Below are 24,524 nucleotides of genomic sequence, written 5' to 3' on the forward strand. Positions count from 1 at the left end.
TGACTTACAATGTCAAGATTCCACCGATTCACAAGCAAGCCTCACAATTTTACAAACACTCCTTTTTTAATTTCAGTAAGCACATACCAACTACCTTTGAGTCTCATCATTTATTAGAGACAACCTCCATTGCCTCTCTAATTCACAGAGAAACTAGGTGTAAAAAGGTAGTAAACCATTTATATGACTTAGGTGTAAATGTAATAGCTACAACAGGGTTTTTGAAATAGAAAGCCAGTTAACAACTGCTGTTTGAAGGAATATGAAGAGAAGGGAGTTGTTGTTCCAGCTAACTTGTCTGTTTACTTTTGGTACACTTGACAACCTTGATCACAATCCTTCAAGTACCACAGCCGAAGGTCCACTTCATGGAACAGGAATTTGTCTCTTAACAATCAATATATATATATAGAAGCTGACATGCAGCTCTTATGAATGGCCAAATCAACTGCACTCTTGATACAGATTTTAAACATTGCCCAGGGCAAAGAGTTAAAAGTGGGGCCCCTGGGGCAAGAAGGGTTCCATTCTGAATAGCTGTAGGTCGAAGACCAAGAAAAAGGTCGTTATGTGCTGACAATGACAATAGCTGCCCCTCACCAACTATATCTCCTTATTTCTAAGCTTGCTACACTGCTCCTCTGAAACTGCTACTGCTCTATTAGAATATCTAGATCTTGACTGTTCTATTAGAGTATATCGATCTTTTGAACAGTTATTCAAGGGGCCCTTGGTGGGGACCCCTGCGGCCCCTTCAGGATGAAGGCCTGGAGCAAAATTCCCCTGTTGCCCCCTGTGGGTGGCCCTGAAATTATCCCCCAACACAGGATGCACTGTTGCAGCACACCAAATGAGTGGCATTCCAAGCTATATTATGGTGCAGCAGTGAGCAACACATTCCACCTCCAGAAGGCTGGGGACGGATACTTGATGAGTGCAATGTCTGGGTTCTGGTGTGGAGCACGTTACCTAGCTATAGCTGCTTAAGCTTGTAGTGAACTAGTCAAGTGTAAATGTAAGAGCTGTAGTGGCAGATGTTTGTGCAGAGTGCTCTGTACTTTCAACTACGACACATTTGGTGTCTTTTCAAACATTGAAAACAGTTTCATTCTTTCTCATGTAGACTCCTGGTCCATGTGGCTTTTTTTGATAACTGGTAACTGTTGTTTTGATCTGTTCTAAATATCCTTTTATATTTGAGGCCATAGTATTTATTTGTGTACAAATCTTTCAGCAGCTGAGGAGAAGTATAGAAGTTGTCCATATACTGTATGTCAAATAAATTTGGCAGTAAACTAAATTTGGTGAATTGGCAATTCGTCACTAATCCGCCAAATTTAAATTTCGTCAATATTATTTTCAAACCTTGGTTGTTGAAGTAGGTTTTTGACAAAGCTTCGACTGCTGAAACTGGTAAATTAGTGTGGTTCCAAGCTTGCAAATGGGTACGGCTTACTGACTAGACTAGAACTCGTACTCTATTAGTGGGAGTGGCTCCACATAAGCTTGCAGACAGCAGCAGACATGAATTTGTGTGCAACTATTGATAAATCAATTATTGATAAATGGGCGAGTATGCCTACAGACAGCAAATAATCCATTAAGTGGGTGTGGCCACGAAAGAAATTGGAGCACAGATATTCGGCATCTTTGGAAACAGGACCAGAGTATTCTTTAAAGCGGGTCAGTACAGCATCGTATACTTACGCTATTCGCCAATTTTTCAGTGAGAGCATTTTGCCAATTTAAAATTTTGCCAACTGCAATTTTATAGCAAATCGTCAATATTAGTTTCACCAACATTTGTTGTCATATGGTAGCTTCTATAGCCTTGATTTATGTATGGCGATGCCAGTTTCATAACTACATCATAACTTAGTCCATTACTAGAGATTGATTCCCCTGCCTTGCCTCGGTAAATAATAAAGTTGTTAGCATATCCAGTATAGGAATCACAGAGACACCACAATTTGAAACCCCACTTTGTGAGCTTATTTTTAATCAATCTCGTAATGTACAGACTTGCTCAACCACAAAATTACATAATACAGGAAACTGGGTTGTCACGTGATCACCGCCCAACCCGTTTTGTGGTCAACAAGTTTTCTGCGTAACAATGACGATTGAGTGACCTTTATTTAAAGATTTGTTTACAGTGGAGTGGATATGTATAACAGGTGACCTCAAGCTACCCTATATCTTGGCTTCTGCTTCATGGAAGGTATTATAAAACTCAAGTTGTGTGGCTATGCTAACTAACTGAGTAGTGAGTTAAATACTTACAGTAATAAGTAGTCAGTATAGTGTACTGGTAGTTGTGTATGCCAAGTAGCACTTTCATTACATAGACTCTAAGTAGTGAGTGAGCCTTGAGCTAATAATGTATGGCATTGTTATCAGGTGATTACAAATCAACCAAGCTTACCAACCAATGCCTGTAACCTTACCAGTTATCTGCACATGGGACAATGTTGGGATTTGAACTTTGATTAGTACAAATGCCTGCTTTGTGCTGTTGCTGTATAGTATAGGTGAAGTGACATAGCCAACCTGGCCGATTAGAACATTGGCTTGGTAATTGCAGGTTCCAGGTTTGATCCCCCCCCCCCCCCCCCCCCACTCCAACTGTAAGTTTCAGTTTCCTTGAGCAAGAGACCTACCTACTATGACTGTATAACTGGGACATGGGGAAGCTAGTGTCACTTAGTGGTGTCGGGGTTATGAGTTCCATGGGCATTTACCGGTTGCTTGCAAAATGTACAAACAAAATCACGTGCACATTTCACTTGAGGATTTTAAATTTTCTGATGAAAATTTGTGTTCTGCCTATCATATATAACAATCAGAATACTTACACGTCATGTTTTGCTGGCAAACTGTTAACTACAATCCTTGCTATATAGTTCAAGATATTCGTATCACGGTCACATGTTTGATCATGTATTTGTTCTTATACATTTTTGCAAAATTGGCAAAAGCATGTTCATTGTCCCAGATGATTGAATTTCACGGTTTGTGTTGTACTCTTCTTGATGCTTTCCATGAGCTCTGTACAATGTTCTTCATTTCATTGTTTAATAGCAGTGTTGCACACAGAATGTTTGGAAATTATGCCTGGTATTCATTTGATACCTGGCATTTGTTTAGTTGAACAATTACTTGTATCCTCCATATTTTGTTGTGCCTTATACTGATTGTTTTATTTTGCAGAGTATTAAACAAGATGTCACAGAATTCACCAGTTTGAACAATCCTGATGTAAGTGTATTATTTGGTTAATATAGACCATGTCCAGTCTTTGGACATGGTTTTATATAAATAAATTGAAAGTGTTGATCGTACACAATATGATCATCCTAAAGTATCACAAGAACACTGTAGTAATAGTCTTAACTTATCGAATGTTCCCTTCACTATGAGTATTTAATATTTTCCCAACATGTAATGTTGTAGATTTTGCTTTCAAATTAATGGTGACCACATCCTCAGTAGCAGGTGGCTAGTTTCCAGCCCCTAGTATGTGGGGGGCTTAAATTAAGCTCCTTACTAAAGTCACTTCCATATAAATGCAATCAATGGGTATTTGTTGTGTGTAATCTTATTTAATTTTTGGCGATGTAAAACTACTACTATCTAGGAACATGCGTTTACTGCTTAATTTGGTGCAGTCATAAATGGAACTACCTGCTATAACTTTGGTTGTGAAATGTCACATTTGTACATTGGTGTGCTTTAATGTATATTGACATGGGTGTAAATGAGTGATACTTGTATGATTTATCTGTTCACAACCTATAACAAAGTCCAATTCATAATTTGTAGCGAGAGTATATAATAGAAACCAAGAGTACTGAACAGGTGTATTACCCATGTAATAGTATTGCTCACACACACACACACTGTTGATGTATCTCAATTATTGCTCCCCCTGATCACGTACTGTTGTAAGTGTTACCTCGTGTTTTATGCGATTGTTATTGAGTTCCTGTTACGGAGTTTACACCCATGATATATGATTGCGTGAAGTAACATGGATTGTTTGTTTATAGTGCCATTAAGGGTTGCCGTATTTAGCCCAATTCGGCCAGTGGAAACATGATAGCATTAAAGGGGAAATGGCTAATGTTTAAAGTTCTGGCATCGCTAAGTGGATCCCTGAAGGTGTGGCAACACTCTCATTTGTGCAACCATCGTTTTAGCGAACTGGGGGTCCTTACTACACTTTCCTTGTACAATAATTGTTGAATACTTTGTTGAATAACACAGAAAACTGGTGAACAAAGGCCTGTTGCCACATACACATTTCCAATTACCATTTCACATAAATGAACCATTACTGAAATATCCATGTTATTATATGTGATTGTTGTGTCCCTCATGCGTATTTTGCCCATACGCGTATGGGATATCCCATACGCGTATACTCGTACGGGGTGCCTGTACGCGTATGGGATGCCCATACGCGTATGGGACGATGTTTTGAAATAGGTTCCATCTTACTATGCACGCCTAGATCTTGTCCAAATAGCTTTGTTGCACTACAAAATCACTGTTATCTAGCTGTAACTGAATGAATTGGCTAGACGATAAATGATTTTAGAGGCGCTTAATTTGCTATCGACAGCTTCAATGGGTTGACATGGCGTGGAGAGAAAAATGACTTTTATAGTTTTACTGGAACTTGCATGAAGGTGTAGTACACAGTCTATTGTATGTGAATAAAACAGTAAAGCTAGCTATAGCATGATATCAAGTTTAATATAATATTTATTCTTAATGCAAAACTAACTTATAGATAAAGCAGCTGGTATCCTGAATCCTGATTTGAACTATCAGCACTTAGAAGAGTTAAAATTGCAAAGGTGCAACAAATGCAGGAGTGTATAGCTAATGTATATAGCTAGCTATTCTGGAACATGTGGGGGACACCCCGAAAGGTGTACTGGGAACATCCTTTTTAACAGTGTGGGTCATAAACAACATTATAACTAGAGAAAATTACTTCATTGCATGGGGCAATTAAGTAATATGTAGCATCACCGATAGCAACTGCTGAGCAACAATACCTCAAGGAGCCATCCAAGCAGGAAGTGAAGTGGCTATCCAGTCAACAATCGAACATGCTCCTAGCAACCACTCACCCATGTGGCCTTTGCCACACATGCATAGGGCCGGGGCTGATCCAGGGAGTGGATGGGGTGGCTAGGCACCCACCTTGCTTGGCCTGTGAATTGCATAGGCATGCCTTTACTTCCTGCCAAAAAATAATAAAATACTGTGGCTATGCATTTACATACTAGTTTCATACCATTGACAGCATGTAGAGGAGAAGTGAGTCTATATAGCATAGGCAGTTGGTAGTAAGAATAGTTAAACAAATCCTAGACTTAAAAGATTTTCTTCTATAGTTTTAATCTCAGGAAGGTAGATATTCAAAAATTGGGAAGAATGCCCTTTTATTCCTAGCAGGGCATGCTGTGCAGTATGCTAGCCTACAGTGTACTAAGAGTACACTGTGACTCATCATGTGTTTATCTAGACTGTAAGTCGTACACCAGCCATGGATATGGTCAGTAGCTATCACCACCCTCATTATCTGATACATTGATCATGCTCGAGTCCTACTAAAACTCACTTTCATTTTGTCCATGTATATATTATGTATAGAAGAAGAAACCATCATTAATAATTGTTGAGAAAACACGAATGACTGATTACAAACAAATTATATTATATTGTGTACAAGAGAATGTGTTCTCGGACAACATGCGACCACATGTCTGACCAACAGTGGACAGCAGTGGGCATGGCAAGGAAAAAAATTAAATTACAAAACTAAAGTTACAGGTTATATTATATACAGAATTAAAAGCAGTCTGGGTTGATTATATATTTTATGTAGATTCTACACTTCTATTCTCTCAGCTTGAACTTGGACCAGCCACCTCCCTTCATAATATTATGAACTCTTGATAATATATATTTCTGTATCAGTGCCTGATACATGCTTTCTCTATAATTTTAACACCTCTCTTTTGATCTCTTTGCTGCTCGCTTTACTGAGCTTATTTGCCGCCACAAGTGCTGATGCATGCAATCCTATAGTGTTTGCTAGCAGTATAGTTTATGACCTGAGAGTATCACCTGAGAGTATCGAGTCCTGCTTGAATGCCGTGATGGATGATAAAATTTCCGTGGAAAGGGTTCGGAGAGAATTTAACGAGTTCCTAGCTAGCCAGGCCGCGAAACGTTCTAATTCTTTGTTTAACCGTGAGAAATTCGATTTAATCAAGGCCACCTTGCTTGAAGGTAGCTAAGCGGCTGTGTAGTATAGGCTGTAGTTCAATGTTCCTCTTTCGTTCGTACATTAGACCACTCTGGTCACGGAGCTGAAGATGGCTCGGAAGATGGTGGTGATTCCAAGGACGATTATGAAATTAAACCAAGATTTAGGCAGTACGTCAAGGAGAAGCAGTTTGAACTGAAAGATTTTCCGCAGATTGGATTAAATAATGCTGTGATCGTTCCTACAAAGAGCAAGAGCATGGTGAGTTTAACGCGGCCGCGCGCTCCTTCAACACCGCGCATGTCGGTGGCATTAACTATGGAGTATGCATGGGTACTTGACAGTCTGTCTCAATATTATACCCTGTTGCAATTGGAGAAATAAGTTTTTAACGCAAAATATATCAGACCCTTTCAATGTGTGAGTGGCTAAATCTTTTTAATATATATTATGTAGCTGCCTATAAAATTTGGAGATATATAGCTATAGCTATTTTCACATGTATGCATGTCTCATTAATATATATAGGTTCCGGCCAATTCTCTGTTTGAAGGCTATAGAAGAGTAGTAACAACAGATGATATATTTGATATCATCCAGTCTGTTCATGAGAAAGGCACGGCACACTCGGGTGTTAGGAAGACTTATTCAGTGGTATGCATAATAGTATAATATAATTATATGAGTGTTATTAATAAATCAGCTAGCATTAATGCATTAACTATGTACACTCCCTAGCTGCTATTGACATTATTGCATTATTAAAGATGCACATTTTCACTGTATGTGTAAGCGGTATAAGCACTGCCACACAATAATTTTCATTCTTTCGCCTGAAGATTTCGTCAAACTACGAAGGGATAACACGAACTTGTGTAGAGGAATATTGCAGACTGTGCCTCACTTGCTCTTGTAAGAAGCCTCAATTAACAAAAGCTCCTTTGAAACCCATCATTTCAAAGAGATTCCATGTTCGTGGACAGGTAAATAATATTGCTTTTATATTCCATTTATGCAGGAATAACATAATAAGTGTATTATATATATATATACTTCATATTGTAGATTGATTTGATTGACATGTCAAGCATTCCAGACAGCAACAACAGATGGATTGGTCATTACAAAGATCACTTTAGCAAGTTTTCCATTCTATGGGCACAATCTAGGAAGTGTGCTGCAGAAACTGTTTTGTGCTTGCAACGATATGTTTTCGCATACCTTGGGGTACCTAAGATACTCCAATCTGATCATGGTCGAGAATTCAACAATGAGGTTGGAAAGACAACTGTCTAGGTGCATGCTGTATTTTATGCATTCCTTTATAGCTTTTTGAGACGATTGTTCATGAGTGGAGTCAAGAGACAATTTTAATTCGAGGTAGACCAAGGCACCCCCAATCAAATGGGTGTGTTGAAAAAGCTAACGGAGTGGTGAAACACATGCTCACTTCACTCATGGCTGACATGAAGACAACAGAATGGGTTCAGTTTCTTCCCAGAGTTCAATGTAAGTTTTATTTAAAACAGGTGCTATTGATCCCAATTATTGTATATAATTTTGTTTTTCCAGTTACAATCAATAAGCAACCACATGCGACCATTAAAACATCACCATACCAAGTGGTGTTTGGTCTAGATCCATCTTCTGAACCCGTGAAAGGAATGTGTTTGGCAGAAGAAGAGACCATTATTATGGATCCTCCCACAGAAACTGATGATTTGACAGAGCTAGGTAACACAGATTCGTACTCTGATCCGGTGACCAAGGCTACGCAACCTGAAGTGGCCAAGGCCAGAACCTGTGTTGGTGACACAGAGTTCAGACAGCAGACACCTATAATTCCAGCAGGTATAAGGGGAATGATTTAAAATTGCCATTGCAGCTGCTTTGTTTGTTATTAATGCAGAAAATGAAGACAGGCACCATGAAGTTAGACAGTTTGCAAAGAAAAACATTGCAAATTCAGCTGCTAAAATGAAGAAACTTTATGATAACAGCAAAAGAATCAAGGCTGTAAAATTTAAAATTGGGGATGGTGTGACTGTAAGGATTCCACGACATGACAGAGGTGTAGGTGATTTGAGAAGAATACCAGGAGTTGTGGTTGCAAAACAACATGGGTCTTACAAAATAAGAACCGAGTATGGACTTTTGAAAGGAAGATGTCGAACTGACCAGCTTCAGAAGTGCTTTCATGCAACAGTACAAACCACTGGGTGGGAAGATGATCCCTCAATAGCACTGCGATCAGCTGCAAAAAAATTCAATCGAAGGAAAACTGATGTTTCACACTGCAATTGCAAATCTGGTTGTGTAAATGGCAAATGTGTATGTTTCAAAAGCAAAGTAAAATGCACAACATATTGCCACAAAGGGACAAGATGCAAGAATTCAGTCATCGGTATGAATAGTAGTTATTTTTGTGTAGTATAATATAATTATATTCCACTTTGACAGCAGATGATTCTAGCATTGATGATAGTTGCCCATTGAACACTGAGACCGGTGAACAAGCTAATGAGAATCGTACAGGAAGCACCTCAGTGAAGACAAAACAAATTGGCAGCGATAGCTTTCCAGTGAAGAGGGAACAGGTTGACCTAGAGCCATCATACAGCAATGCTCGGGATGGATGTGAGCACATATGCATACAATAACTATCATGCCAGACATGATATTACAGCTACATATAGTTACAATAGAACCTGTCTCTAAAAATAACTTTGTAATAAGGACAAAAAATATTAGCCCCATGAGTTCTGGTCCACATAAAAATTAATATGTGACCCAGTCTGACAAAATCAGTGTATATCCCGAAAATACACATGTTTACTGAATCTTGTCTATCTCCATCACTGTATTTGACCTAGAATAATTCTGTAAACTTCATTAAAATTGTAAGCAATTTTTACATAAGTGGTTAAACGTTTATGTGGATGCTAGCTATAATCATGGACAAAGTAATGTAGCTTCAAGCATTTAAAAGTAGGTCAAATTTTGACAGGCTATAAGAGACTGATTTTGTCAGCCCAGGTCACATATTGGTCAAACTCTTGGTTCCAAATGGTAGAGGGTACACTGCATGTACTATGTTGAAGTGAGATGCATTGAAACATCTGCATGGACATGCACACAAAATATCTTTAATGCTCCCCATACATAGCATATTTGTCATGGATATGTCTAAGTAAATGTACATGCACGGGTAGATCATCGGTATAAGATGAATTGGTACAACAGGTAGTTCTGGGGTCCAGGGAGTAGAAGAAGAAGAAGCCAGTAGTATGTCAGTAGAAGAAACCAGCCCTAAGCTTGAAGGTAAGAAATAAATTCAATCATGTAGGTGTGTGTTAATCTGCATGGATTATACATTTTAGGGGGTCATGAAATTTTCAGCAATGAAGATATTCCACCAGGGAACAGCTTTCAGTTTGACAAAATCGTGAAACTTAGCAAGAAGATGAAAACTATTATACAGAACCATCCATCGTTTTTGTTTAAGCCATGTGGGCCTGCCCATGAATACATATCTAACAGTCTCAAAACCAACTTACCAGCTGCATTTCTGCACAGCTATGTTGTGGATAACTATGAAGACCAGAAATGTTTGAAGGATCTTTGCTATGCTCACAAGGAACCAGTTCCAATCACAATTGTGCAAAAGTTTACCAACAAAATGTATGATTTGAAGGATGATGTAGAGACAAACAAACAAACAGCCGACTTATTGAATCAAGAAGAGCCTACAATGGCTAATGTACTTATTGACTATTTCCACTTGCACAAATCCCGTAAGGATATTTTGTAGGCTGTAACTACTTTTCTCTATCTACACTTTTCATTCATTCATTTTCATCTTTATTTTGCAGGAGGGGTAGTTCATCAGTATTGTCCTAATTCATCAGATGAAGAAGTTGATGAAAATGATTATCAAACCGAAGGTTTTGTGCCCGGTATATCATCTGTCTGCATAATATTGCTATCATGCAGGCCGATTAATGAGAATCAGAAACAAAACCCAGATGCTTTTTGAAGCGAAGTTTGGTAGTTACAAAGTTTACGACGAGGGAATTCTGTCACTGATCGACACCAATGGATGGGTTACTGATGAAGTACGTGCTTGTAAACTTTATGCAAGCAAGCATATATGTTGTATATAGGTGATAGCATCTTATCTACTATACATGATCCGTGCCAACAAAAAGGTTAGAGATAATACATAGAAAAGTCTAGTGCATATGAATGTATGCATTATGTGCATGCTCACTTCCAAACACAGGAAGAAGAAATATTTATCATGGACGTGTCTGCAGTGAATGACATTTGTAATGGGACGTATATCCTTAAGAAGAAAGTTTTAAGCAATGTATGAGTTGGTACTTTACGAGGACTTACAGACACCTGTATACATATATTTCTGCAGGTTGATTTGTCTCATTACAATGCCCTCATTGGACCTTACTGCTACCAGAAGATGCACTGGATATTGGTGGTCAGACATATTTGTACATTTATATCTTTATAGCTACTATTTCTTTAGATCGTCGAACCAAAGAATGGAAAGGTTCTCTACATTGACCCAAAGAAGTATGAAGAAAGAGATCATCGACTAATACAAAGGATAAGAAAAAACTGGAAGTTAGTACAGTTAATATTTTGCACACATAGTTAGTTAAGTATGTATACACATTAATTTGCATATCAACAGGAACACATTCTTTGAACTTCCTGGCTATTTGCATATAATCCCTGGCTATTTGCATATAATTCTCTTGCAGCGCTTACAGCACCTATCAATATTGTGGTGGATATTGGCCAAAGAAGTATGTATGGGAAGTCGTTACGCCTCCACACAGTATACAGGAAGACAATTCGTCTTGTGGAGTTTATGTTATGAAGGTATGGCCTTAATATATTCTGCAACACAACATAAAGAATTTCTAAAATAGTTTGCTGAACAATATTTAAGACATTTACCAATGAACATCCATGCTGGAACAGTTCACGATTTAAGAATAGAGATGGCAAAAGAAATACTTAACAATTCAGGTAAACAAGCAGTTGTAAGGTACTTATGAGTGTTGTTAGCAATCTATTTGTTTGCAGAACCCATAGAAGAGCATTGCAGGACCTGCCCATTCACTGCTACTAAAGCACAGGATTGGGTAAGTGTTGTTTGCTCTTTGTTTCATTGACTATCAGCTGAATATATACGTAGATTGGCTGTGGAACATGTGAATCGTGGTACCACCTGAATTGTGTCAACAGGCACATTAGCATTAAGTTGAATCCAGAGGATATACCTATAGTTAACTTTATTGGACCATGCTGTTCTACTGGTGCAACCTATGTAATTGACTTTATGTAATCATGGTTAAATATTAATGTATGGCATATTATAATTTATAAAATTGTGTTTGACCCCCAGCGAACATGCATGGTGTAGAGCTAGCACTGCTACTGCTTAGTGCAGAGTAGATATTATGATTATGTGATCCTATGTCAGAAAATCAGTCGATTTTTAGTAGTTTTATATACCGTTAAGTGGATGTGTAAACTTCAGTCTCACTTACGCTTGCGTTAACTAGTTGAAACGAATCTCTTGGACTGAACTCTGTGTTAGTGCATGGGTATTATGTTAGCTGTGCTGTTTGCTTTTGTTTGTAAAGCTTTACAGTGACCAGCTGCACTGAAGGTCTGACAGCACTATTATGTTATAAGTATGTAGTCTTAGTCCATGTCTAATTTATATGCATTAATTTATGACTTGGCTTGTTATAGCTAATAATAATTATATTGATTCATGGAATTGCAGCTTTCAATCGATTTTAATGATTTACCCGGTACTGCATGTTGTGCTATATATGCATGAAGTGCATGTAGCTATTTATACTAACTTACCATAGTTCTGCTTACACAATAATTCACATTAATTTCTACCCAGCATGCATTTGACCACTGGTATATGTCCAGTCACATAATAGAATAGCTAGATATTTATGGTGTGCTATATAAATAATTTGCTATTTATCTATTATACTGGACAGGCAGACTGACATGCCCATCGCTACTCCATTAAGAACAATTAGTAATTATAGATTATAGAATTAATACTCAAATTGAGTTTGTACATTGCAAATAAATAAATAAGTAAATATTTTACTGGACAGGCAGAATGATGCCTGATTTGTTCAAGGGACTCGTGACTAGCTAGCCCAAAAGGTTGCTAGACTACTCAAGAAGTTCATCCGATTTAATCAACATATGCATGCTCCACATGATTTGAATGGTGAAGGCCAGATATATGATACATGCAGCACATAGCAGCTTATAGCATGGAGAAGAAACGTGCACGAAGTACTATGAGGCAAACAAATAGCTAGCTAGCTAGCTACAAATAAGCGCGACAGCAGTGTGCTAGCTATGTAATTTCTACATAGTATATGCCAGTAGGTAGTACAGCCAAAACAAAGATATATTTAATGAAACTGAACTGCAAAAGCTACGTATTTGTAAACCCAGTTGAATCTATGCAAGCAACGCTAAGCGCCTCAGAATTAAATTATATCGTCCCGTACGCGTACGGGGGCCTATACGCGTACGGGATGCCCATAAGTGTATGGGACAGGGAAAATTCCCATACACGTACGGGATATCCCATACGCGTATGGGTTGTCCCATACGCGTATGGGACAAAATACGCGTACGGGATGCAACATGATCATTAATCACAGGCTAATACACCATTCGACACTCTTGGTTTCTATTATATACTGTACTCTTGTTTGTAGCTAGCATATAATATTTTAAACATCCATTACTCATTGCAAGGAGTGTTTCGGGTTACCTTAGACAGGGACTATGGTGTTTATCATTAGTTTCCAACAACTCAACATGTTGACTGGAGGGTCTGGTTCACAAAATCACCTACATATTGTGTGATTTTTAGTTTAGAGAAGCAACTGCTTTCACAAGTAGTGAATGTTCTTCATATTACTGTAGGTGCTAGTGGCACAGAGATGCTTGTATTGTTGGGGTGCCATGTAAAATCTTCAAGATACCACTGAGGTAAGTCTATTGTCACAACGTTTTAGTGAACGTATATACCATATAGACAATCAAATCATCAATCAAACGTCATCACTTGTTAAGTTCATTCAGTACAGGCTAGTAAGGATGATGTATGTAGGTTGACATCTCCTGCTAAAATTCTCACTCAAAATTTACTTGCTTGCATTGGGTAGGCAAAATCAAGCCCAAAAATGTGCCTTCAGAGTGATCTGAAATGCTTCTGGAAGTTATTAAATCTTAAATTTGCATTGACTAAATGATGGCTTCAGCCAAACACAACTTAAGGCTCAGTTTCTATACTGTTAGGCATTATTTGGGCCTAAAATGGGCTTATGCCAACCATCACAGCTGCAAGATTATGTGCATTGTCGAATTACCTTTTATCTATTTCCTTACTCCACTGTTCTAGAAGTGTCAATTTGTGGGTTTGTGATGGCTTCCCTTGCTGATTTGATTGTCTTCTGTGATCCCTACCAAAACTTGAGCTTCTGTCCCTACTCAACTGAAAAAGTTTCTTAACTCCTCTTTTACATTCCTTACAGGTATCTACTGTTCGAAGGAGCTACTGCATGCTGTCTGCACTGAAGGTTATGGGAAGACACAACGCACAATTAGTTTATATATAAGGTGTGTATAGATTCTAATTGCCTACTGTTTGTCACTTTAGAAAATGAGTTGTGGATGTTATTACTTGTTCACACCTGTTGCATGCTGTAAAGTAGGTCCGCTATGCTGTAATGATTCTTAACTTGCTGAATTTCAATATGCAAATTTATCACCTCAAAAATTTCCTGTTGCACTCACTATGAGAACTTAAAATCATTGGATCAGAGTTTTACCTTCAACTTTTCCTGTAAATATTAAGATTTTATCCATTGATATGCTACATCCAAATCATGAACAAAGTCAGCATAGCTCGGCAATATAAGTGCATAACTGTTGGAAAAAAATGATTCTAAAACTTTGGTCTGTCAGGCTATACTGTGGTACGAAGCAGCCAGACAAGATGAAGACTGGTGGATGCTCATCCTGGACTGTGGACTGGCAGACCTTGGTCTGTGAGGGGAGAATTGGTAGGTGGAGTAAGCTTAACACAAAATGAGCATGGAAAAGCACTAGTACATTTTCTGTGAAAAAGAAGACATGAGAGGTATAGAAAAGGCAAGACTTGCAAAACAACTATTTAGAGACATGTAATTTCATCAAATGTACTATCCGCACATTCACCAGATGTGTGACCTTAACACTTGGGGCATAAAAATTCTGACTATGTACACAACATAATTCATACACAACTATCTATTCCATCTATGTTACGGTGTTGGAACTACACACCAGTCAAAAAATTTACCTAGGCTCAAACAAAAACAGGCCACAGGTCCCAATACTGAATAGCATTGCAGTCAGTTTTAGATATATGGTTCATATTGTATCAGTATAGAGAGACAATAGCAATTACAATACCAACATGAGGGTTAATATTCTTGCTGTGGTAAATATTATACTGATGTATATTGTTCAACATTTGAGTGCGTGTTGCAAACTAAAATCCCATGTCTATATATTATAGATTATTCCACAAATACCTATGTAAAGTAAAGAACAACACTGGTACTGTAGATAGCTAGCTACAATCAAATTGTCAGTTACACAAATTTACAACTTTTACAGATTGATTGCTGCCCTAAGCTTGACCCTATCTGGACATCATCACCAAAGGTTCTTCACTGTAAAACTGGGAAGTGTTGAATGAGCACACCTGCAATCACATAAACTTCTCACCTCCTGGAATATAAATAACAATAGTGATTACTAGTGTACATAATACCAGCAGTACTGAGGAGTCCTCAGAAAAGTTGGGTGGGTCCTCAGTGGGGACCAACTATAACAATATTATTTTATTGGTACCCCCAAGTCACACGCCAGCATCCAGACTTGCATGTCCAGACCACTTACTCTCCATCACAATGCTTCATATGATGCCTAGCATTTAGTGCCTACTCTGAAAGACTGGTTAGTACAGGCCTGATGGATGCTGATTTTCACACTTCCAGCGAATCCAGCCACATAGTGACCTTTATAAAACCTAAACATTTTGCCTTCATGCAGAAGCACACAAGCCTAACTGCCTGCATAGCCAGTAGTGATCGCTTCTTGGAAAACAGTTCGTCTCCAGTTAGGTAATATAATAGTGCATTCATGGGGTATCCAAATGAGCAACCAGTCCAGACTGTTCAAGATGCTTTTACTCATAGATATTATACGAGGTAACGATGAGAAGTGGTCTGACCATCAGAGATGAAATGTCGTGACTTGAACGTGTAAACACAGGGAAGTGTATAAAATTCCAAGAAAAGTTGGATCCCGCAGGTCCTTGGTCCCAGGGTTCAGCACATAATATACACCTTGGGTGGGGATAGTGCTGGTTTGTAATTAGTATCACCCATTTCTGCTTATGTTAATATAACTGAAAGTAGCTACGTATAAAACAAAATAATAATATTTACAACCAAAGTTATATAAAGAAAGATCTCCACGTACTGTATGACCACATATAAATATAATGTTCCTTGCTACTGCAAAGATAGTTTTGAGAGGTGCCATTCAAATGACAGTTTGGGCCTTGGCATCCTTCTGTCTCAGCAGGAAAGATGATGTAAATATCGTTGCGTTAGTCTGTGTGTATGGGGTGAGGAGGATAGATGTGATTTTCTTTACAAATTTTAATGTATTACATTTTCTAAAGAGCCAACACAGCCCCCTTCAGTCTTGTTGTTTTCTTCCTTTATTTTAAAGCCTAGTTGGTGCCTACCCCACTTTAATTATCATTATACAGAGGTTGGTAACACTACATAAAAGCCCCACTCAAAACTATTTTGTTAATTGCATAGTGTATCTGGAATTTTACCACATAAGCACCTCAATAGTCACAATACAACACTAGCAAGCAGGGGTTATTGTATTCAGATTGCACTTTGAGTCAGCATTTTTTTTGTTAAAACACTTATAATTAGTTTTCCAAAATTAAATCTATAAAATAGTGTTTCGCTTGTAACATTGTAACACTAACTAGGTATATACTTTAAACAAGTGATCACACTTCACATCATCCACTCATTTTAGTTTGTCCCAGAAAACAACTATTTGTATTTTTAATAGTCCTAAATTGTTTCCTTCCTCCTCTGATCATACTACTGACAACTTTTGTAAAAAAAGCACTGGATAGACAGTTATTGGCACTGAGGTTCCTTTATCTACAACTACAAACCTATGTAGGTAATTCAGATTGCACTTTGTGTCAGCATTTCTTTTGTTAAAACACTTATAATTAGTTTTCCAAAATGAAATCTATAAAATAGTGTTTCGCTTGTAACATTGTAACACTAACTAGGTATATACTTTAAACAAGTGACCACACTTCACATTATCCACTCATTTTAGTTTGTCCCAGAAAACAACTATTTGTATTTTTAATAGTCCTAAATTGTTTCCTTCCTCCTCTGATCATACTACTGGCAACTTTTGTAAAAAAAGCACTGGATAGACAGCTATTGGCACTGAGGTTACTTTATCTACAACTACAAACCTATACAGGTAATGTAAATAACCATCACTTAAATCAAGCTCCCTACTAAGGACACCAAATTCAGTTCCATGTAACTTAGAGTAGATGGGTATTCCTTGTTGTGGAGTATGTGTAATCTAGAACATGGTCCTCTTAATATGCACAACACATACTCCATTATTTTGAGAGCAAGAAATTCTTTATCATTCTATGCTGGGAAGATTTTTAATGATTATAGTGAAGATACGTTTAACTGTTAACCATTACAAAGTGTCCAGAATATGCAGGTGTCCTTATTTTCAAGTACCCTGATTAACAAATTCCACAGTACGTGTATACCATATTTCGTATAAAAGTCACATGCAAATAAACGCCTGTCTCAATTATAAGCCAGGGAGTTTCCAGCACACTTTGAAAATAAATACTGGGGCCTACCTGATACACTTACAGGCTGTGTCAGTACTGCTAAGAAGGAGATACAAGACCAGGCTTTTATATAAAGAAATACTGTACGGTAGTAATGACATTTAGAATAGTTGGATCAATCAATACCTACAACTTTTTTTACATAACCATGTTCATGATTGCATATAGTTTATAGTAAAATCACAAACACTTACATCAGGACTGCCCAAGCTGGTGAATTCTGTGACATCTTGTTTTAATACTCTGCAAAATAAAACAATCGGTATAAGATTGACATGCACAACACAATTGGGAGGATACAAGTAATTGTTCTACTAAACAAACGTCAAGTATCAAATGAATACCAGTCATAATATCTGAACATTCTGTACAACAGTGCTATTAAATGACGAAGTGAAGAACGCTGTATAGAGTTCGTGGAAAACATCAAGAAGAGTACAACACAAGCCATGAAGTTGGGATACTGATCATGTTTCTACTGATTTTTCAGGTTAATTGCAAACACGTATAAGAACAAATACATGATCAAACATGTGACCTGTGATACGAATATCTTGAACTATATAGCAAGGATTGTAGTTAACAGTTTGCCAACAAAACATGATGTATATGTATTCTGATTGTCATATGATAGGCAGGACACAAATTTTCATCAGAAATTCCTCAAGTGAAATGTGCACGTGATTTTGTTTTTACATTTTGCAAGCAACCGGTAAATGCCCATGGAACTCATAACCCCGACACCACTAAGTGACACTAGCTTCCCCAAGTCCCAGTTATACAGTCATAGTAGGTAGGTCTCTTGCTGAAGGAAACTGAAACTTACAGTTGGAGTGGGGGGGGGGGGGGGGGGTGGGGGGATCGAACCTGGAACCTGCAATTACCAAGCCAATGTTCTAATCGGCCAGGTTGGCTATGTCATTTCACCTATACTATACAGCAACAGCACAAAGCAGGAATTTGTACTAATCAAAGTTCAAATCCCAACATTGTCCCATGTGCAGATAACTGGTAAGGTTACAGGCATTGGTTGGTAAGCTTGGTTGATTTGTAACCACCTGATAACAATGCCATACATTATTAGCTCAAGGCTCACTCACTACTTAGAGTCTATGTAATGAAAGTGCTACTTGGCATACACAACTACCAGTACACTATACTGACTACTTATTACTGTAAGTATTTAACTCACTACTCAGTTAGTTAGCATAGCCACACAACTTGAGTTTTATAATACCTTCCATGAAGCAGAAGCCAAGATATAGGGTAGCTTGAGGTCACCTGTTATACATATCCACTCCACTGTAAACAAATCTTTAAATAAAGGTCACTCAATCGTCACTGTTATGCAGAAAACTTGTTGACCACAAAACGGCTTGTGCGGTGATCACGTGACGACCCAGTTTCCTGCATTACGTAATTTTGTGGTTGAGCAAGTCTGTACATAACGAGATTGATTTTTAATATACTGCTTGAAAGAGAATCTAGCTTTGGATCGGACCATCCTTTCATCAATGCTAATCTCAGCATCAGGCTGATATAACTTTTGACATTGTGCACTTATGTGATCAATAAGGGGTCGAACCTACAAAACACATATGTGACCGGATTTGCGAAAAGGTACCTTTTCCACACATTTGACATACCAGCAAACAAAATGATGTAGCACTTGACTCCTTATACTGTTTAACTTGCTCTAAGCATCAAAATGTAGCTAGATACTGTAGCTACATTCACTGAAACTTTCAAGCAATTATGTCATGATTAAAAAGTTATGAAGCTTTAAAGTTCAAAAAATGGGTCACATTTTGTGTGTGAAAAAGGTACCTTTTCGCAAATCCGGTAACATATAGCAACATTACACCATTGTAAACATAAACTGCCATGCAAACTACCTAAAGTTACACAAACCTTAGCAAGTTTATCATTTTCCTTTCTAAAATCTTCAGTACTATTATCAACGATGCGTAAGACTGTCAAACCTATTGCAACTCATGACTGATGCCACGAAAGGATCATGCATAGACTGGTACGTCTCCAGGCTAATCTATACTGGGGTATTTTCTGATAACCGAAGTGAATGAGAAGTCCAACTAGTTTATAAAAGTCCTCTTTGGTCTTTAACTTGTATAGGGCTTTTTGATCACTATAATAGTAAATTTCTGCAACTACATCCTCAGAAAAATACAGTTCAAACAGACCTCTTTCTGATAAGTCTGTTGTATTTGGTAGCATATAAACAACAACATTACGACTTGTTGAAAACACAAACTTGTCTGCATGGCCACTATCATGTACGTCTAGTTTATAAGTTGGTAGAGGTTCCTCTTCTGGCTTCTACTTTTTTTTCTTGAGTTTTTCTTTTACATTTAGCTCTCTTTTTAGTTTTAGCTGCTAAGTGTTCATCACTTGAAGCTTCAACCAAGTGTGACGCATCAAGTAAAAACGGAACCTTAGACGTGTTTATACTATTTGAGATAATTGAACTTGAAAGTTTAGAAATATATTTTCGTGTACTACACGATATTTGGGTATATTTATTAATATTACCGGATATTTCCGTGTTTAAGACATGTGGAATCCATGCCGAAAGTAACAAGAAGGAAGGAAAGAAGAAAGGAACAAAGAGAGCGCTACTTAGGTGGAGCATCAAGGCATCGATACTGCCATACACCGTCCCTGGAAATTTCGTTTTCAGAAGGTAGTTATAATGAAACCAGCAGGACCAGCCTTGACGACAGTGGAACTACTACGCAAAGTGTTTTTTCAAAATGTGAGCCTGTTCTTCTCCGATATGCCGATATATTTAAGCAGTTAATTCATCAAGGCACTGAACTAAAGAAAAAGAAGAAGGTTAACCCCAACCCCAAAAAGCCTGGTACACATTATCGGGATGTGAAGCGCCAGAATGACTGGTTAAGAGAGAACATGTTTGACGCCATGGGGAACTATCTCTTCTGTTGTGCATGTGTTAGAATCGCCTTTGGGATATCCAAGCAAAGGATTGCTCGTCAAAGAGCTATAAAGAGAAAACAGTTTAAGGAGCCAATACAGAGTTTGTCAAAAGATGAAGTTGAAAAGGAACGTCTTAGTGAGTATGTTGTGATGCCAGAAGGTTTAGATGTTAGTTTTAAGAAAGGGTGGAGGTTTCTTGATCCATCTGCCACAGTTAATGTTAGAACTCCCCACTCAAGACACGGAAACAGTGGCAAAGTATCTAATTATGCCAAGATATGTGTTATGAATGATTTTCTAGAATTTGTTGATGTTAACAGTCAGCCGAATGGCTGAAGTGTAGACTCTACTGGTCCAACATTTTACTTTCTTCCAAATTTTTCTACAATACAAACTCCTAAAAGTGGTATTGCCAACCATGAAGAACGTGCTAGACAATCAGTTGTAGGAGAATTCAACCGATCACAACATGAGGTGGTAAAGGAGAGTGTTCCAATGCTTCATCCCATAACTGGCTTAAGAAGCATCAAGCTAAACATGCGGTTTGTCCGCATCAAGAAGACTATTGTGACACTTGTGCAGAAATGAAGACAAAGATTTTGTCACAACAGACTACCATAAATCGTAAGAAACAATCTTCTGATACCTTGCCCGATGATCTGAAGCACTTGGAAGATGAATAAAGTGGTATGAAACATTTACTAGAGTACATCGTGAAGAAGCCAAAGGAGCACATGACTACTATCAGAAAGTCACTGTACAGTGTGCTGATGAGTGGAAAAAAATTTTAGAGGTTGTTGAGAAGCCTTGCCTTACAGAAACTGAGGGTAGGGAATTAGTAACATTGAAGCACAAATTTAACCTTTCTTGTCAGATAACTGCTGCCATACTGCAACCCGGTTAATGTGAAATCTTGTGGGAGTTTTTTTCTCGGATGATATTTTAAGTCGGTCAAACCAGGCATGCTACAGTGAGTTATATATCATACTGTAAATATTGTGGTTACCTTTTAGTTTTGTAGATTTTGTTCTCAATAAGTTTCCAAGCACAGCAAAAACTGACTTAAAAGATGCAGTCAATGACTTGCTGTAATGCCAGAAGGAAAACAAAAAGGCAGTGACCTAGTGCAAGAGACAGTAACATTTGATTGGCTGCTTGTTATTTCATTACTTTATTATAAATCAATAAATATTTTATGGTAACCTAATGAACATGTAGGGTGAAAGGATAAGTCAAAGTTTCAAATACAGACCTGCCATCACCTAGAGACAGATTTGCAAATCCTAATCATGTGACAGACCTGCTTCATGGTAGAAATTTGTGTATGGGTACACATCGCACACACACACTACACACACATGCATATGTACACAGAGCCTAAAATATGTTTTGGGAATGATCTAACAAATCCTGTTATGTGGTCGGACATACTCACTATATCAAACACACGGTAGTGTGTCGCGCGGCCCAAGAAGCCGGCGTGCCACCCGTGAGTATATTAACCCTTTAGGGACCAGCGTCGTACATGTACGTCATAATATTGACTCACGCGAAAGCCCGCCGTCGTACATGTACGTCCAACTTTCTCCAAGCTGCTAGATCGTCTTCTTCATCTCGAAGGGCTCTAAATCGAATATATATTATTAGACGCGCTTATTGGTAACCAAGTTCAGTTGTTAAGACTTAAAAATGGCGACTGGTGGGGATGATTTTGAACGCTTGAGTGGGGCGGTCGTTCTTTCGCGGCTATCCGATTCTAGCGAAGAAATGGACAATACTGATGATTCCTTGGAAGTTGTCTATACTGGAATGGATGCAGGTGAGTTAGAAGAGGTGAGTTCTTGTGATAATTTGTCTGATAGCGATGAATCTGGGAGGGGAAACGAAGGCGTGATCGATCCTACACTGCCTGGGCCTTCTAGCGGTTCTGTAGGCATTTCTCGCCGTTCTAGTCGACTTCAGCGAGCTGAAAACGAAAAGGAAAGCAGTGAGGATAGTGAGGAAACTGAGTCTTGTGAATCTGATGGCGATGAGAGCGAAAGTGAAGAGAGTAGCCCACGTGGGAAAGCACCTAAGCGTGCCAAACCTTCACAAAAGTCCGCGCAAACGGAATGGAGAAGTGCTTCGAATTTTTCACCACTCCCTCTGAAGAATTTTGATGACAGCAATTCAGGTATTCAAGCACCTTTTAAATTGCCTGCTGATGCAAAGGAAGTGGACTATTTCAAGCTGTTCTTTGATCATGAGCTGGTAGGTGAAATTTGTAAAGAAACCAATAGCTATGCAAACCAGCTTTTAGCTAGTTCCACAGCAAAGACGAAAACACTACAAGACTGGGTAAGGACAACTCGTGATGAAATGTATACGTTTCTTGGATTGGTTATTTTGATGGGTATTATTGTTAAAAAATCATTCAAGGAATATTGGTCGACTAATCCACTCATTCATACGCCAATTTTCAGTGCGATTTCTACTAGGAAACGTTTTCTTCAGATAAAACGATGTCTTCATTTCTCAAGTGACACTGGAGGTGCTTCAACAGACAGATAGATTGAGAAAAATTAGGCCTGTAGTTAGTTTTTTGACACAACGGTTTTCTGAAGTGTTTGTGCCATTGCATAACCTTTGTATTGATGAGAGTCTTCTTTTATGGAAAGGAAGACTCTTGTTCAAGCAATATATACCAAAAAAACGCAACCGTTTTGGAATAAAACTATTTGTCCTGTGTGATTGTAAAACCCGCTACATCCTCGATTTTATTGTTTACACTGGTGATAGGAGCGACATTACCTTCGAGAAGGAGTTTGGCTACACTGGATCTGTAGTTAGGACTTTACTATCACCATATTTAGGTAAGGGTCACATCTTGTATGTAGATAATTGGTATAGTACCCCAACCTTGTTTGCCAATCTTTTCCAAAATCATACAGGCGCATGTGGGACTGTTGGTGGTAGGCGTACAAAAATGCCATGTTTTAGGAAAATGTTACGTAAAGGGCAAATAGAAGCTTACCGAAATGATGCACTTTTGGCTATGAAGTGGAAGGCTAAACGGGATGTACGCATGCTTACGACTGTGCATAAGCCGGATATTGTAGGTACAGATAAAACTCACCATGCAACAGGAGAAACTATACGTAAGCCTGCCTGTGTAGTTGACTATTCCAAACACATGGGGGGAGTGGATAAAACCGACATGCAAATTAGTCTTACTGAATGCACACGTAAAACCCGTAAATGGTATATAAAATTGTTTTTTCATCTTGTTGATATGTCTCTGTATAATGCGTATTCACTGTATAAAGTAAATAGTGGTAAGAAATTACAATTTGTCGAGTTTCGTAAGCGTGTTGTAGAGCAGATATTTGAGCAGCACTGTACACAAGTGGACAGGACAGCATCCTCCAGTACTGTGGACAACCCTACTCGTCTTGTTGGTAAGAATGTATATTAAAAATTATTACACAATATTATTGTACATAAAAATTTCAGGTCGGCATTTTCCATCGTTGGTTCCAGAGACTCCAAGAAAAGGGCAGAAGACAAGAAGAAGATGTCATGTTTGTGCGACAACAACTCGGCAAACTAGAAGAAGACAAGAAACAAGGTTTATGTGTACTGACTGTAACGTAGCATTGTGTGTACACCCATGTTTTAAGGACTACCATACATTGCGTGACTATTGATATTATGTGTAATATGTATATTACAGTATATCATTTGCTTATATTGTTGACTTCAACTATTATATACATGCAACTCCCATGCCTTGCATATGTTCCTATACATCATATGCACCAATTGTACCATGTATATGTACCCTTATAATTTTTATGAATATTTATTCCCCCCCCCCTCCCCAATGACCTAATTATTCAAAATGGTATGTAGAGAGAAATATACTGGTTTGTGTTACATGATGTGCATTGACGCATGTGTGTGAGCATACGTATCCTCATGTACATTCATGCAAGTAGGTGTGTGTGTTAGTGCTTGCGTGCTTGTATGAGTGTGCGTGTGTATGTTAGTGCTTACGTACTTGCATAAGTGTAGTATATGTGTGAGTTAGTGTGTGCGTGTGTGTGTGTGTCCCCCAATGTGTGCATTCTTGTGGGTGCATGTTTGCATGCATGTGTTCATCCTATATCCATTCATACATTTAGTGAGGTTTGGTAATAGCACAGTGAGATGGATTTTAAGTTAGGGAGCATGTATTAA

General features: G+C 38.2%; 1 protein-coding gene and 3 long non-coding RNA genes across 6 annotated transcripts; 3 read left to right on the forward strand and 1 right to left on the reverse strand.

Moving 5' to 3' along the window:
- Window positions 1-2,101: 2,101 nt before the first annotated feature.
- LOC136244893 (uncharacterized) lies at window positions 2,102-13,373 on the forward strand. Its single transcript, XR_010695630.1, has 3 exons — window positions 2,102-2,221; window positions 3,211-3,258; window positions 13,292-13,373. It is a non-coding gene; the product is annotated as an uncharacterized lncRNA (long non-coding RNA).
- Window positions 6,462-11,704, forward strand: LOC136244647 (uncharacterized). Of its 2 annotated transcripts, none has more exons than XM_066036200.1 (19): window positions 6,462-6,940; window positions 7,126-7,269; window positions 7,352-7,561; window positions 7,615-7,795; window positions 7,859-8,020; window positions 8,196-8,690; window positions 8,747-8,923; window positions 9,530-9,607; window positions 9,667-10,080; window positions 10,159-10,230; window positions 10,280-10,401; window positions 10,450-10,494; window positions 10,569-10,655; window positions 10,713-10,781; window positions 10,830-10,927; window positions 11,068-11,188; window positions 11,239-11,338; window positions 11,396-11,454; window positions 11,508-11,704. In XM_066036200.1, the coding sequence occupies exons 3-19, from the start codon at window positions 7,367-7,369 to the stop codon at window positions 11,655-11,657; spliced, it is 2,625 nt and encodes an 874-aa protein (XP_065892272.1). In that variant the 5' UTR covers window positions 6,462-6,940; window positions 7,126-7,269; window positions 7,352-7,366; the 3' UTR covers window positions 11,658-11,704. The 2 variants fall into 2 exon arrangements, with proteins under 2 accessions (XP_065892272.1, XP_065892273.1); XM_066036201.1 differs by having other exon boundaries at window positions 8,750-8,923.
- Window positions 13,374-14,787: 1,414 nt separating the features above from the next.
- On the reverse strand, window positions 14,788-22,845 carry LOC136244348 (uncharacterized). Of its 2 annotated transcripts, XR_010695163.1 has the most exons (4): window positions 21,856-22,845; window positions 21,313-21,427; window positions 17,546-17,594; window positions 14,788-15,145 (listed from the first exon to the last, which is right to left on the reverse strand). It is a non-coding gene; the product is annotated as an uncharacterized lncRNA (long non-coding RNA). The 2 variants fall into 2 exon arrangements; XR_010695164.1 differs by lacking the exon at window positions 21,313-21,427.
- Window positions 21,691-24,160, forward strand: LOC136244347 (uncharacterized). The gene is made up of 2 exons (XR_010695162.1): window positions 21,691-23,743; window positions 23,799-24,160. It is a non-coding gene; the product is annotated as an uncharacterized lncRNA (long non-coding RNA).
- Window positions 24,161-24,524: the final 364 nt, after the last annotated feature.

Source organism: Dysidea avara, chromosome 14 (assembly GCF_963678975.1).
Source record: "Dysidea avara chromosome 14, odDysAvar1.4, whole genome shotgun sequence".
Lineage (NCBI taxonomy): Eukaryota > Metazoa > Porifera > Demospongiae > Dictyoceratida > Dysideidae > Dysidea > Dysidea avara.

Excerpts from the sequence above, each read along its gene's own strand:
- LOC136244647 (XM_066036200.1), top strand. The coding sequence starts at position 7,367 with ATGTCAAGCATTCCAGACAGCAACAACAGATGGATTGGTCATTACAAA. Across the intron at positions 10,495-10,568 it reads TGATCCGTGCCAACAAAAAG|GAAGAAGAAATATTTATCAT; the intron begins GTTAGAGATAAT and ends TTCCAAACACAG. Across the intron at positions 10,928-11,067 it reads AGGATAAGAAAAAACTGGAA|CGCTTACAGCACCTATCAAT; the intron begins GTTAGTACAGTT and ends ATTCTCTTGCAG.